The sequence below is a fragment of the Phocoena sinus genome, chromosome 8, assembly GCF_008692025.1.
Source record: "Phocoena sinus isolate mPhoSin1 chromosome 8, mPhoSin1.pri, whole genome shotgun sequence".
NCBI classification, from domain to species: Eukaryota; Metazoa; Chordata; class Mammalia; order Artiodactyla; family Phocoenidae; genus Phocoena; species Phocoena sinus.
Genome location: NC_045770.1, coordinates 74,193,366 through 74,207,714, shown reverse-complemented (window position 1 = coordinate 74,207,714; position 14,349 = coordinate 74,193,366). Strand labels below are relative to the sequence as shown.

General features: G+C 49.8%; 1 protein-coding gene across 1 annotated transcript in view; it reads right to left on the bottom strand.

Moving 5' to 3' along the window:
- SLC6A5 (solute carrier family 6 member 5) overlaps positions 1-14,349 on the bottom strand; it is a 55,353-nt gene that overhangs the window by 37,856 nt on the left and 3,148 nt on the right. The window contains exons 4-7 of the mRNA XM_032641176.1: positions 11,720-11,858; positions 9,001-9,132; positions 8,506-8,679; positions 324-465 (exon numbers count right to left, since the gene is read on the bottom strand). Of these exons, the coding sequence (XP_032497067.1) occupies positions 324-465; positions 8,506-8,679; positions 9,001-9,132; positions 11,720-11,858 (587 nt within the window). The remainder of the gene's footprint in view (positions 1-323; positions 466-8,505; positions 8,680-9,000; positions 9,133-11,719; positions 11,859-14,349) is intronic.

The window sequence follows — 14,349 nt, the reverse complement described above, 5'->3', positions numbered from 1 at the left end:
AGTAAAAACAAAAAACAACCTAGTCAGCTGAAGGTCTGCTTAGATCGCATCGCAGGAAGGTTTTGCAATGTTTTTGGCATCAGCGTCATGAACTACAGCAGCACCAATTCTGTTCCCACCAGCATTCAGCCAACTCTCCTCTCCAGGCCCACAGGGCACAGTAACCCACTCCCAGAAGCCAGACCAGGGAAAAAAATCTTCCTCCCTGAGCATCTGAGTAGGTAGGGAGGGTACAGAGGGAGGCAACCCATCCCTCTAGTCCACAAGTTGGATAGTCACTAATTCACTGGGTTTCTCTTAGAAAAGTTTTTTTTAAATCTTACTTGAAATACTCTTCACTCCCACTGACAAACGTTTTATTGGCCTGGCTGGTGAAATTAACCATTGTCAAGTTGGGATAGGCCGTCATGCAGAAAGTTGAGTTCTTGATCTGTATTTTGGGATGGTCACTGATCACACAGGAATCTGTTTAGGAGAGGATGGAACAAAAACACAGTTAAATCTGTACAGAATGTAGACACGTGTATCTCTCTAGCAACTTAAAAAAAAAAGCCAAACATATTTGCCAAATATTGGAGAGTAACTTTGCGAGGGTATTAACTGAGCAAAGCTAGACGCAGATGAACCCCAAAATTGTGTGCTATTCATCCCAGAGCCCCCAGTACCTCCCAGCAGTGCCCGGTCCTGGCAACAATGGCTCTCATTTCTGGAGAGCTCTCTACACGCCAAGCACTTTACATGCATTATCTCACGTAAGGCTCACAACAGCCTGTGCTGTGGGTACTATTGACTCCGTCTTTCAGATGAGGAAAAAGGCTCAGAGGTTAGGTCATTCTACCAAAATCACACAGCTAATGAGGAAGAGAATCAGGATTCAAAGCCAGGTCGTTATGACTCCACAAAAAATAAATGGCTTGCAGAAATGAATTTTAATCAGACGTAAGTAAAACTTCTGAGGCGCTCTACCACAGAAGGCTTACTAATAAGCCCACCTTGAACCCACTGCCTGGCACAACGGCCGACATACAGAAGTTCCCTAAGATACATGTGCCACGCGCTTTCTGCACACTCGCATGTGCTCGTGAGCCTGCAACAGGACTGAACACAGTGGTTCTCAACTGCGAACGAATTTGTCCACTAGGGGGCACTTGGCAATGTCGGGGGACATTTTTAGTTGTCATATTTGGGGAAAAGGGTGGTACTGGCAACTAGCGGGCAGAGGCCAGGAATGCTGCTAAACGTCCAACAATGCACAGGACAGTCCCACGACAGAGAATTATCCAGCCCAAAATGTCAATAGTGCTGAGGTTGAGAATGCCTGACCTAGGCTGGGATGGGAACAGGGAACTCATCAGGTGAGTCTTAGCATGTCAGGTATCGTGCTGGACGCTTTACCAATTATTATCTTGTGGAAGCCTCAGAAGACCTGGGAGGTGCCTATGATGATCCTCATTTGAAATACGAAGATACTGAAGTCTTTCTGACCACATTACAATGTTTCTATGATCACTTGATGGATATTCTAGATAAAGAGTCCACCAGGATTAATGCCAAAGGATACCAATTTATAAAGAAATGAAAAGTAACAATAACAAAAATAACTAACACTTATATGGCACTTACTATGTACTATTTTAAATGTCTTATATGCATAAACTAATTTGAGCCTCACATCACACCTGCGAGGTAGGTATTGTTATTATCTGTATGTTACAGGTAAAGAAACTGGGCACAGAGAAGTGTGGTTGCTTGCCAAGGTCACACAGCAGAATCAGAAGGCAAACAGTCACTCTCTCTTTGGAGGCCATGCTCTTAACCACTTTACTGGGAAGCAGAGAGCAGGGAACATAAACTCAAACACCTTCAGAAGCCAGGCTGGTGACACAAATTAGAAAGATATAAAATGGAGGATAAAAAGGGGTGGCAGGGCCTCCCTGGTGGCACAGTGGTTGAGGGTCCGCCTGCCGACGCAGGGGACACGGGTTCGTGCCCCAGTCCGGGAAGATCCCACATGCCGCGGAGCGGCTGGTCTGATGAGCCATGGCCGCTGGGCCTGCGTGCCCGGAGCCTGTGCTCTGCAAAGGGAGGACACGACAGTGAGAGGCCCACGTACCGCAAAAAAAAAAAAAAAAAAAAAAAAGGGGTGGCAAAACAGAGAGCGCGGTCTGCCCTCCGTATCCGCAGTTTTACATCCATGGATTCAATCAAACACGGACTGAAATTTCGATGGCGGTTGACTGAATACTGTTTTCATTGTACTACACCATTTTATATAAGGGACTTGAACATCTGCAGATTTTGGTATCCGAAAGGGCTCCTGGAACCAATCCCATTAACACCGAGGGATGACTTACCAGCCAATCAGTGCCATGCTTTTCTAGGTGTCCTGATAAAAGATGTAGAAAAGTCGGATATTTACATGAAATCTCTCCATTTTAAAACATTGGAAATAAGGCCAAATTGTCTTTAAGCACTGTGGACCAAAACGAAACAAAACAAAACCAAAAATAAAAGCATATGCAGCCTAGATCTGGTGCATGGACTCCCAATTTATGCCCTCTGTGGAACAGCAAAGTGGGTAAAACCATGGGTTCAGGAGTTCCAGTAGCCCTGAGAGCTTGGATGAGTTCCTTAATCTGTCCAAGCCTCCATTTTCTGATAATAGTGTATCTAGTTTGAAGATTGTTCCAAGAACCAAATTAAGTGAGATAGATCATGAATGGAAAAATTTCACGCAATGCCTAGCACACAGCTGGATTCAGTAAAACTTAGGTGTAATGCAATCGCCATTGTTATACCTTTGCATGGGGTGAGCATCTCTAATCCTCAACATCAACTCTCGAGCCCACTTGCCAGCCGTAAATTATCTACTACCTCCCACACATCCCCTAGAATATCTCAGAATACTGGATAAAACGGAAAAGAGTAATTAAAAGAATCCCTTCCCTCTGATTAGTCCTTTAGACCAGAATTTTTCTAAACAGCAGTACCACTGACACTTGGGACGAGAAAACTCTGTTGTGGGAGGCTGTCCATGCATTGTAGGGTATTAGCAACATCCCTGGCCTCTGCCCACTGGATGCCAGGAACATCCACCCACCCCACCCCACCCCAGTCCAGTTATGACAACCAAAAATGTCTATGAACACTGTCAAATGTCTCCTGCCAAAATCAGGTTTGAGAACTACCACTATTAGAGTCCTCAAAATACCTTCTTACTCAAATCTATCTTCTTTAATCAAATAACAGAGACTTTCAGGGGGAATCTCACTTCATAATTACCAGCTATTTACCGAGGAAGCATCTGTCTCCCCCAGCAGGGACCAGAATGAAGACAATTAAAGCACCATCCATAGCCCTTTTCTGTAAGTAAGCACAGAAGTTATTTCTCGCCCTCCTGCCCAAAAGTACGTCCCCTAAGACAGAAGAGATCGCTAACACACGGGCAAACGCCAAATCGCTTGCTTCCAAAACTGGCACTGAGAAGCACATGGGCAGCTTCCCTACAGAGCGTCTCTGGGTCACCGATCTCCCCTGCAGCGCAAGGTCACAGCGTCCCTGAGGCACTGCAGCAGGGCTCCCTGCAGCCTCAAGCCTCCTGCAACATCCCTTCCCACCACTGGGCGGCAGAGGCGTGCTTCCCAGCACACTGCGCCTTCAGCTCGGCCAGCAACGGAAGGAACAACGAGCCGTGTCATCGGCTAGCTCAGCGGCCCAGCAACCCTGAACAAAGAACAGCGATAAGGATCGTGCTGAATTGGAAGCTGTTCGAACGAGATTCTCTTTACGCGGGCAATTATGAATAAATGAAAGCACGTGAAAGACTGGGGAGAAAAGGAATCACTGAATTAAGGTTCTAATGAAAATTAAGCCATTCCAGAAACAGAAATGATGTTTATGCACTTCCCATTTTAAATGACCCAGCTAGCTCCTAATTTCAAAGAACAGTTGTTGGTCTTACTTGGCAGGGCATGGATTAGCCCTTCAACATTACAAATACCTGGAGGGTTGAATGCCCCTAAGGAAGACAGCCTCTCTCAAAATCTACACCTTAGAAATGTGTGGCAAGCTCAGCCTCCACGGTGGACAGAGCCAGGGCTTTTGCCCTTGGCCGGAGCAGGTACAGGGTCCTGGCATCTGAATGATGAGGTAGGGCTCCCAGGCAGTATGTCCCTAGCAGAGCTGAGGGGCCATGGGATAAGCCCCTCCCTGCTATGAGTGAAAGTCATAATGGCATGGGACTCTACCCCCATCTCCTGGGACAAGCTACCCACTAACACAGGGTACGGTGGTTATTGGGTTGTAAGGGGGAGGGTGAGCCTGGAAGGTCATTTGTGGAACACTGCCCTGGGGGAGGGAGTTTTTCCATTTCCTAAACAAGCCTCTCTCAGTATGGCCACTTGGGAGGCAGCCTGGGACATCACTGTCTGGACTCCGGTCTTTCCCAGCAGAGCAGCGGGGCTACAAAGCTACCCATGACTCTATAAGTCAGGCCGTCATCCCCTTTTCCAAGACACGCCAGGACCCCAAAGGATCAATACTTACACAAAGGATACCTGGCCCCAGTCAAGTGCAGATAACCCAGGGAAGGACAGATTGAGGGGCTCCACTAAGAGAGGGGAAAGGATTGATACCTCCATTTTCAACAAACAAAAAATTTTAAAGCACTGGCTAAGAATGAAATAAGATCTGCCCAGCCTGTCCATATGTTTCCAGGGAACAAAGTGAAAAATGTCCATTGTCTCTGTCTGCTCAGGGCTTGCATCGTTTTTACGGTTTATACCAGTCGACGAGGTGCTTAGCTGTATAATGTCTTCACTCTGCCTTTCATGTTCCCTGGGATATTGTGAGCCAGGCAAAAAATTCCACAAAACCGGGGGGGGGGGCTGCACCCACACACCTGGCCCAGTCACTGTGCTCAGCTTGCTGTAAAAAGAAACACACACACACTATATATATGTGTGTGTATATATATATACATGTACACATACATATATATACATATATATATTCTCTGACTATAAAATAAATACACATCCCTGATACAATATGTAGAAAAAAAAGAATGGCCTCAAGTTTACCAGTTAACATTTTGCGTATCACCTTCCTATGTTTTCTAGCCAGCACATATTGTTAGTAAAAATGAAATTATACTATAAATTAGTATCCTTCTTTTACATTTAACATGATATGCTGACGATTTCCCTATGTTTAATGAATATTCACTTTCAAAGACTATAGAATACTTCATCCTATGGATGCACTATAATTTATTTGAACCATGGAATTATTGAATTTTTGTTACACGTCTAAGTGTTTCCGGTGTTTTCCTAGATTGTAAATGTGACTGCAATGAACAATCTCGAATAGTCCTTACCTGTGTCTCTGATTTTCCTCTAACAATAGATCCCCAGAAGTGGAATTACTAAGTCAAACTACTGTTTAAACGAGCTTTGTTTCTTTTTTTTTTTTTTTTTTTTTTGCGGTACGCAGGCCTCTCACTGTTGTGGCCTCTCCCGCTGTGGAGCACAGGCTCCGGACGCGCAGGCTCAGCGGCCATGGCTCATGGGCCCAGCCGCTCCGCGGCATGTGGGATCTTCCCGGACCGGGGCACGAACCCGTGTCCCCTGCATCGGCAGGCGGACTCTCAACCACTGCGCCACCAGGAAAGCCCCTAAATGAGCTTTCTTTTAAACCTACAGAATCTCAGCTAAAAATATCAGTTAGGGAACAACTGGACAGATGTCACTCTGCCAGGGCTGATAGAATACAACCTTCAGGAACCCTGGATGAGCAGAGAATCAGGGGTCATGAGACCCAAATCCTTGTGCTGGCTCTACCTTGAGACTTGTGGCCTGATACTTCCACCTTCTAAGGCTTAGAGTCCACTTTGACACCTGTGAAATAGTGATCATGTCACCTGCCCCTTGGGACGTATAGAGCTCTTATTAGGAATAGCAGAGACATCATTTATGAAGCTGCTTTGTAGACTGAGGAGCATTTAACGTGGTGGTTAGGACCATGGCCTTGGGAGGCAGGCAAACTTGGGGTCAAATCTAAGGTCTACCACAGAGCTCGCTTTATAAACTTGAGCTCCAGATTTTTCACCTGTAAAATAGAAATAATAATTAAACCATATGTTGGCTTGTTGTCCATCCTTTTTTTTTTTTTTTCCGGTACGCGGGCCTCTCACTCTTGTGGCCTCTCCCGTTGCGGAGCACAGGCTCCGGACGCGCAGGCTCAGCGGCCGTGGCTCACGGGCCCAGCCGCTCCGCGGCGTGTGGGATCCTCCCGGACCGGGGCACGAACCCGTGTCCCCTGCATCGGCAGGCGGACTCCCAACCACTGCGCCACCAGGGAAGCCCCTGCTGTCCATCTTAACGTTGGTAATATGAGTTAAAGGGTTTAACATGGTGCTTGGCGTGTAGTAAGTAATGCTGGCTATTATTATTAAGGTGCTGCGCACGTATTAGTGGATATTGTTAGCAGAGGAGAACGTGTTTCTGAACTCCTATCCCTCGCGAGGAACAGCTGTGGGACACACGTGACCCCTGAGGGAAGTGCCCAGGCAAGCTTCCTTGGAGGCTGGATCGAGGCAACAGCTCTCTTTGGAGGAGGTACTCCCTTGGAAAGTAACTTCCGTCCCAGACACAATCTGGGAAAGACAGGCAGGGCACTGGGATGACCTTGAGGTTTTTCTCCATTCCAGCCCCACATCCTAGAAAATGCACTTTGCCAAAACGACATTTTTGGGAATCCATTCCAGCAGCAGATTATTGGTTGTGAATCTGAGAACAGCTACCTTAAGTGGGGTATCTGAGTGGGGTTCTCTCAGGCAGCAGCTTTGCAGAGGTGACCCTGAGTTGGTAGGGACTGCAGGGCAAAGAAGGTGGGCACTCCATTCCAAACATGGTTAAGGGCAGCTTAACTAAGGGATGTGGGCAAACACCAACCCGGTGGTTCTTACCCTTGGGTGCAGCTGGGGGACTGTAAAAATAGATTCCTAGGCTCCATCCCCAGAGAGTCCAACTTAACTGGTCTGGGCTGGACCCTAAGTGATGTCTTGATTTGCTAGTTCCCCAGGTGATTCTCCCGCGTAGCAGCTTGGGCTGAGAACCACTGAGCTAAGTTAAGAATCCGTCCACATGGAGATTGTAAAGATGAGGGCACTGAGGCCCAGAGAGTCTAGAGGCACTTACTCTTGGTCATTCCACTAGTGGGCCGCACACCTGGGAACCCCACAAATCCCCATCCTCCCATTCTTGAGCACTCAGGTGCGCTGGGTTTGAATTTGATGGGCGCATGTTTCCAGTTTCAGCTTTCCTGCAGTCTCATTCAAAGCCTCTCAAGGTGGAGGCTGGACGTGTTGTGTGCACACATGCACGTGTGTGGAGAAATACTCCAGCATGCATTACTGCCTTTAGGAATGTGCATCTCTCTGGGGTGTGGGAGGGATGGGTCATCTTTCTCTCTCACACAAAGCATTTAAGTAACTTCCTACTTCTGCAGTGTGCAGGGCTGTCAGGGCAAAAGTGCTGGTTTGGGGGACCAACACTAAAAGCCAATCATACAGAGACCACAGGATTCTGACTTCAGCCAGATCCAGCTTAAAGGGAATAACAGCTCCGCCGGGGAGAGAAGAAACGACTTGCTTATTGGTGTCCATTAAAATGATCGGCACCTGCAAAGGCAACTGGTACTAGCACCTTCTATTTGTACGTTTTTCCAGCTACGATCATATCCTCCGTTTCTTTTCTCCTTACAGAGGTCAGTAGGGTAAGAATGTTGTTAGTAGTTCTATTTTTCAAATGAGGAAAACTGAGATCCAGAGAGGAGAAGTTACCTGACACAAACACATGTACCATCAGGGGCAAAACGTCTTACAGATCAGAAGCCTTGCCAGCCACTCTGCACTGTTCCTCCTCACCGTCACGCCCTTGCCCTTGACCCAACAAGCTGACAGTTCCCCCAAGTCCTCAAGTCCCAGTGGATTTCAGGCCCAGACCAGCCTTCCCCCAGGCACACGCCTTGCCTCCCTGGGTGGCCTTCCCCTCTTCTAGGTTAGGTCTTCTATCACAGGTCCTCAGTTTAAGTGTCTCTTCTCATGTTTACCTCATGCACTGGGCAGCATTTTGGGAAGTGTGGACCCAGGATCACAAGCATCGCTCCCCTAGATGCTAGACCCCATTGCTTTACAAGTTGTACCGTGTATATGAGTCACCTGGGGACCTGACCCCAGCCAAATCTAGTAAATCAGACTATTTGGTGGACTTGTAATTCTACATTTTAAACAAACACTCCAGCTATTCACGAGCAAACAAAAATTTGACTCCCCCTCCTCTAGGCCATGAGTTCCTTAAATATTAGAATTAGGTATATTTGATGTTGGTTTTAATCTCTGTGCCCCCAGCACCTAGCATAAAACCTGGCAAACATAATATGTGCTCAATTCGTCTGCATTGAATGAATGAAGAGTTCACCTAGTGTAGGTATGTCCAAACTTACCTAATAAAAGTTTGGTTTTATCTTTGCAATCTGGCGTGTTCCAAGGGTTGTTGCAGGAGCCCCAGGGCAGCACAGACACAAAGGAGGCAAACAGGTAGAAAAGTGTGTAGCAAATAATCACATTGTAGTATATGGCTATTAGGACGGAGATGATCAGCATTGCGATGCCACAGCCTGTGGAAGCAAAAGTTCCAGGGATTCATTTCCTCCAAATCTTGCGGAATCCTTACAGTTGAGCACAGGGTGGGGACCTAGGTCTTGGCTCTCTCTTACAGATGGATACACTAATAGTGGAATAGACTCTGTGTCTACCAGGAACACTGAGGCATTCTGCCAGGAACGGAACAATGCCAGAGGTGACCTTGGGCCATTCTCCAGAGGGCCCCAGTGGTGAAACTGATCAAACAGAGAAGGAAGGAGCGGGTTCTCCTGATCACAGAAGCAGGTCTCCCTCCCCGGGGCCACGTGGTGCCATGGAGGGCAGGGGGGACTCACCTTGTAGGGCTGGGATGGCCTTCCACACAGACACCGGCCCCTGGCTGGCGAACTGGCCCAGAGACACCTCTAGGAAGAAGATGGGCAACCCTGCCAGGGCCAGCATCATCAGGTAAGGGATGAGGAAAGCACCTTGGAAAGAGAGAGTGGGAGGTGAGAGCCCAGGGAGGCCCAGGCCAGCTGGCTCCACCTTCCCCCTCAGGGAGGAAGCTCCCTTGCCTTCTCTAGGAAGCTTTCGGTATTCCAGCTCAACCATAGGTACCCAGGACATTTAAGAGCCCTCCTCTAAAAAGTACAAGGGTACCCTGCAAACACATTCTTTTTTTCAGTTCCCCATTGGATGGGTCGCTAGGGGTTGTGTACTGGGTGAGTTTTATTTTCTCTTCTTTCCTCTTTCTTATTCTAGTACCTCAATGTCTCCAAATTAAGCTCTTCTAACGTTCCACAAATCCACACCTTTGATTCACTACTGGAGTCAGATTTGGTGAAATCTCATTGGCACCTCAGCCCTCCAAAACCTTAAAATCTTCTAAGCTAGGACTCCAGGAGCCCTCAACTTGTTACCTGCATACCTTCTGCCAACCAGGGTTGGACCTGCTCTGCCAGACGGGTGGCAGGGACAGCCCTTTCCCCACTGCCTCAGCCATCACACACGTCTCAACTTCCTTCTCCACATTAGAAGTCCCTTCCATCCTTCAAGGTCAACTCAAATGCTTCCTCCTTCAGGAAGCCGCCTTTCTCTGTCCTCCCACAGTACCTCTCCCCAGGCGCTAAGCACTTGACACTATTTATGTGGGCGTCTCATCTAGACCGAGGGCCCCTGATGTTGATCCTTCACATCTATTCCCCAGACCGCCCAGTCTAGGGCACCAGTAGCTGGCAGGCCTCCGCAGACTTCCTGAGGGTTCTCTGGGGTTCTTTATCCTCAAGGATTCTTTGAGGCTGTTCGGTAGAGGCTTGGGGAATAGCCATGATCTTTGGACAAGGGAGTGCTGTTGCAGAGTCAGAACCAATTCAGGACTCGAGATGCCAGAGTCCAGAACACTGGGCTCCACTGAAGGAAAGCTGATCTTTCTCTAGCCTCTTCCTCCTGCTGGAAGGGCCTTTCCTGTCGGGGCAAAACCAGGGCTCTTGCTTTAAACCAGGGCTCTTGCTTTAAACCAGGGCTCTTGCTTTATCCTCTCCTGAATGGGCTTTCGAGAAAGGTGTAGATTGCGCAATCTTTCTCTTTTGCTCCTGGGAGGGAGGAAGCGAGCTCTCCACCCGCGCCGCGAAGGGGCCCGGAGCCGCAGTGCGGAAGAGGCTGCCTACCCTCCGAGCGTCCGACTCCCTGCGCAGCCCAACACTTCGCAGATCAGATGCAGATCGCAGATCCCGGGCCAGCAAAGCACGGACCCTTTTGACTTGTCCAGCAGAGAGAGCAGCGGGGCTGCAAAGTTGCCGTGCTCCCTGGACTGGAACTCCCTTCCCACCCTCAACCTGAGTGCCCGCCCCCTTTCCTGGTACTGTAAAGCTTAACACGGCACCCTGGTCTGGGGACTCCCTGCAGAGAACCAAGGGGTAACAGGGCTGGGGCGCCCGTATGTGTGTGGCCAGCATGCGTTCTTCTGTTTCCGGGGCACCCCTGATTGCGAACGCTCTGCGCTCCTCATAAATACTTGTCAACGTGTCCTAATTTGGAATTAGGGGGAGGGGTATTAACATATTTTTCCGTTTTCATCATCACGTGGGGCTGCATCTGTCCCTTGTCCCTGTGCCTGGAGCGCACCGAGAGACCAAAATCAAAAAACAAAACCAACCAGCCAAACAAAGAAACAAGACTTAAGCTGCCTAGCCCGATGGAGTGAGGGGCGCGGCTCTGGTCTCCTTGGTCCAGTTGAGAAGCTGTGAAAGGGAATCCTGGGTGCAAATTCCTATTCCTAGAGGGGGTTTGACTTGTCACTTTAGCCCCGCCTTGCAAAGGAGACCGTGAATGTGCCGGGTCCCTCCTCGGTGGGCAGGGGAGAGGATCCTAGAGGCCTAACTGGAGTCCTCCCCATTGTAGAAACGGTTTTCCTTCCACCCAGTGAGGACAAATGAAACGGAAACCGTTTTTGCAAAACGATTTTTGCTAAAGTCAGAAGATGCCCTGCTTGTGCCCATGAGGCTGTGTGTGTGGGGGTGCTTGTAATCGATTTTCAACAGCACAACCCCCATCCCTCTGTTCTCCCCACCCCTGGTTCGCCTGCACCCTGCGTTCTGCACTACCCAAGCGCCCATTCCCAAAGCCTCTCGGATTTCCAGGTTATGATCTTAAAGCCTCCTTAATTCAGTGTCCAGGATCGCACAGCTCCTGGCTCCAAAGTTGCTTAAGTGCGGGGAGTGTGTCGGGTACCGAAATACCTGTGGGCTAAATTAGGATTTGAACTTCCCTGCACCAATGCTCAGCTGAATTGGGGCCCAGCTCCCCAAGCTGGACCCGTGAGGAAGCGTGGGGACCCATCTCTTCTCTGAGCTCCATCTCCAGATAAAAGCCTCCTGGATCTAGTGCCAACCTCTTTCAATAGCTCCTGCCCTCCGGCCTCACACGGATGCCCACAGGGGACGAACTGGAGTGTGAAGAGGCTGCTCTGAGCCTCCCCTCTCAGCCTCGGTCCCCGTCCCGGGGCTCTGTGTCACCCCCCAACCCACAAGCGCCCGCCCCGCCCCGCCGCAGGCGGAAAGAGCGGAAAAGCCATACCTCCCCCGTTCTGGAAGGCCAGGTAGGGAAACCTCCAGACATTGCCCAGCCCTACTGCATACCCCACCATGGACAGGATGAAGTCCAGTTTGCTGGACCAGTTCCCTCGGGCCTTATTCTCATCCCCTTGCTCGTCCTCCTGGGGGCGGAAAAGCACATGGTCGGATACCAGCCCCGGGGAAGGTCTGCAAGCAGGCCCCATTCCGCCCCTCCCCCACTGCTGAGGCTCCTTCCCAGCAAGCAGGCCCCCACTTTTCAACCGAGGATGCATCGGCAAGCAGGACCCCAATTCTGAAGAGAGGATGCATCTACAAGCAGGGCCCTGACCCTTCAACCCTGCAGAGAGTCTTTCTGCAGGAGGCTCCCAATTCTGATCAGAAGAGCCATCTGAAATAGACTCCTGGACCCCTTTCCCTGCAGTCAAATCACGCCAGCAAGCAGCTTTCCCCGGACCTTGAACTCTAGGCGGATTGCAAGCAGGTCCCTCCATCCCCAACCCATGACCAAGAGTTCATTTGGCAAGCAGGCCCCCAGTATCATGCCTAGAGTCCCCAGCAAGCAGGTCCCTAACCAACCCCTCCTCCCCAAATTCCTCACACCCCTGACTCAGCCCTTTCTTTTCTCAGACCCCATGCTAAGGCCAGAAGAGGAGCTGCAATGCCCGAAGCCGGCCAGAGCCCCTGCCTCACTTCCTCTAAAGCCCACGGCGGGACCTGCCTGGTCAGCTCACTGAAGGGGGCACCTTTCAGCAGTGGGGCGAGGGAGGTGGGAAGGAGAGAGACGCGGGGGTGAAACAACAGGAAGAATGGAGAAACACACATGCAAAGAGACAGGACACTGAAAACCTTGAGTTCTGGTCTAAACTTTATCGTCCCAGCTGGATAATCCCAGGCAAGCCACTGGCCCTTGCTGAGCTTCTGTGTCCCCATCTGTAAACTGAGGGGCTCAGAATCACTGTCCCCTGAGGCACCTCCCCCCCCCCCAGCTCCCGCAGTCTCTGGATCTTTGGAGCTCACCTCTCCAAGCTCACACTAAGATGCTTTCTTGGGGCAGTCCCTGGTTCTGGAATGCCTTACTGGAAAGCAGAGAAAACTGTAGGTGAAGCCACCTCAAATAAACTCGGGAAATGTTCAGGACACCTGGACACCACACAAAGCTGCCAAGGACCCGAGCCACTGCACAGCTCCCACCTCCTCAGTCACCCTCCACCTCATTCTAGCAACCTGGCACGTCCACACTGTTCCACAGGCCATGGAGGGTAAAGAAGCAGCTGCCAAAATGGGAAGGAAGTCTTGGGGAGAGAGGAGGAGGGTCGAGGTGGGTGTCAGAAAGGTGAGAGTCGGAAAGATGGGCAGAGCTGAAAATAGGCAAAGGCAGGGCTTCATCTATACTGAACATCTTTAATAACCCCACTACACTCCTCCCACACACAGACCACCTCCACCCCCCCACCAACTTCAATTCTTCCGGGGCTACGAAGGGTGGGGATTCCGGCCCTTTTGCCGCAGTGCAGAGGTTAAGCCAGGAATGCGGAACGAATTTCCTGCCTCTACCTGAGGTCACACTCTTGGGCACATGCTGTCATTGGCTGTTAATGCACACAGTCAAACGCTTCAGAGGTGGACCCCAAAAGCAAGGGCGAGCGGGAAAGCCTAAGTTTATGTCCATTTCTAGTTATTGTAACAGCTGAGCTCTTGCTGTGTGTGTGTGGGCGTGTGTGTGTGTGTGTGTGTGTGTGTGTGTGTGTGTACAAACACTAGAGTAACTAAGAAGGGCCATACACACCCTAGATCTCACACAGACAGATGTTCTGGTTCAAGAGCCCACCACTGGCTACACACGCTTAGCCCTCGAGCCCAGGGGAGGAGAGGAGATAGCAGTAGAGGCAGGCAATGGGAAAGGAAGAGCTAAAGTATGCGAAAGGAGATGGAGGAAAGAAATCAGGGAAGGAGGGAGAGAAACTGGAGGGAGATGGAAGAAGACAAAAGTCCATATGGGAGGGGGGCCACCAGGAATAGCTGCCTCGTCCCTAACTCAGGACTGGGATTTGCTCTGTGGGCTTTTCATGCCTCTGGTTGAGTGTAAAGGATCAAATGCACAGGTGAATCCAGGTTTTTGGGGCCTGAGGCTCATACAATTGAGAGAGGTACTCTAAGAAAATATATATATATACAAAATTAGGTACCAGGTTTTGGAAAATATAGGCTCTGAGGTTTAAACTTCAGTACTGGCCTCATGTAAGCCACCTCTCATCAAATGAGCTCTCATGTGATAAATGTAATTCGCAGTGCAAAGTCTACAGGACTTACGTGATTATTCCCCCAGGTTTTTCTCTGTATTTTCTTCTCCTTTTTTAAATTAAGAATTGTTTTGGAAAAAAAAAAAAAAAAGACCCAGTCATTAGCAAGAGGGGGTCCTGTCTGCAGAAAGGGGCAAGAATCTAAATGCCTCAACTGCTTAATGAGTCTGCACCTGGATTTCCGCTACCACTGAGGCTGGGAGGGGCAGGTAGCGGCAGGTCCTGAGGTCGCAGTTCCTCTGGCAGCTTCGCTGCAGCCCTCGCGCCCTGAACTAGTGACCCCAGCGCACTGCGAGTTTCCGAAGCCCCAAAGCTGCCTCCCGCATCCATC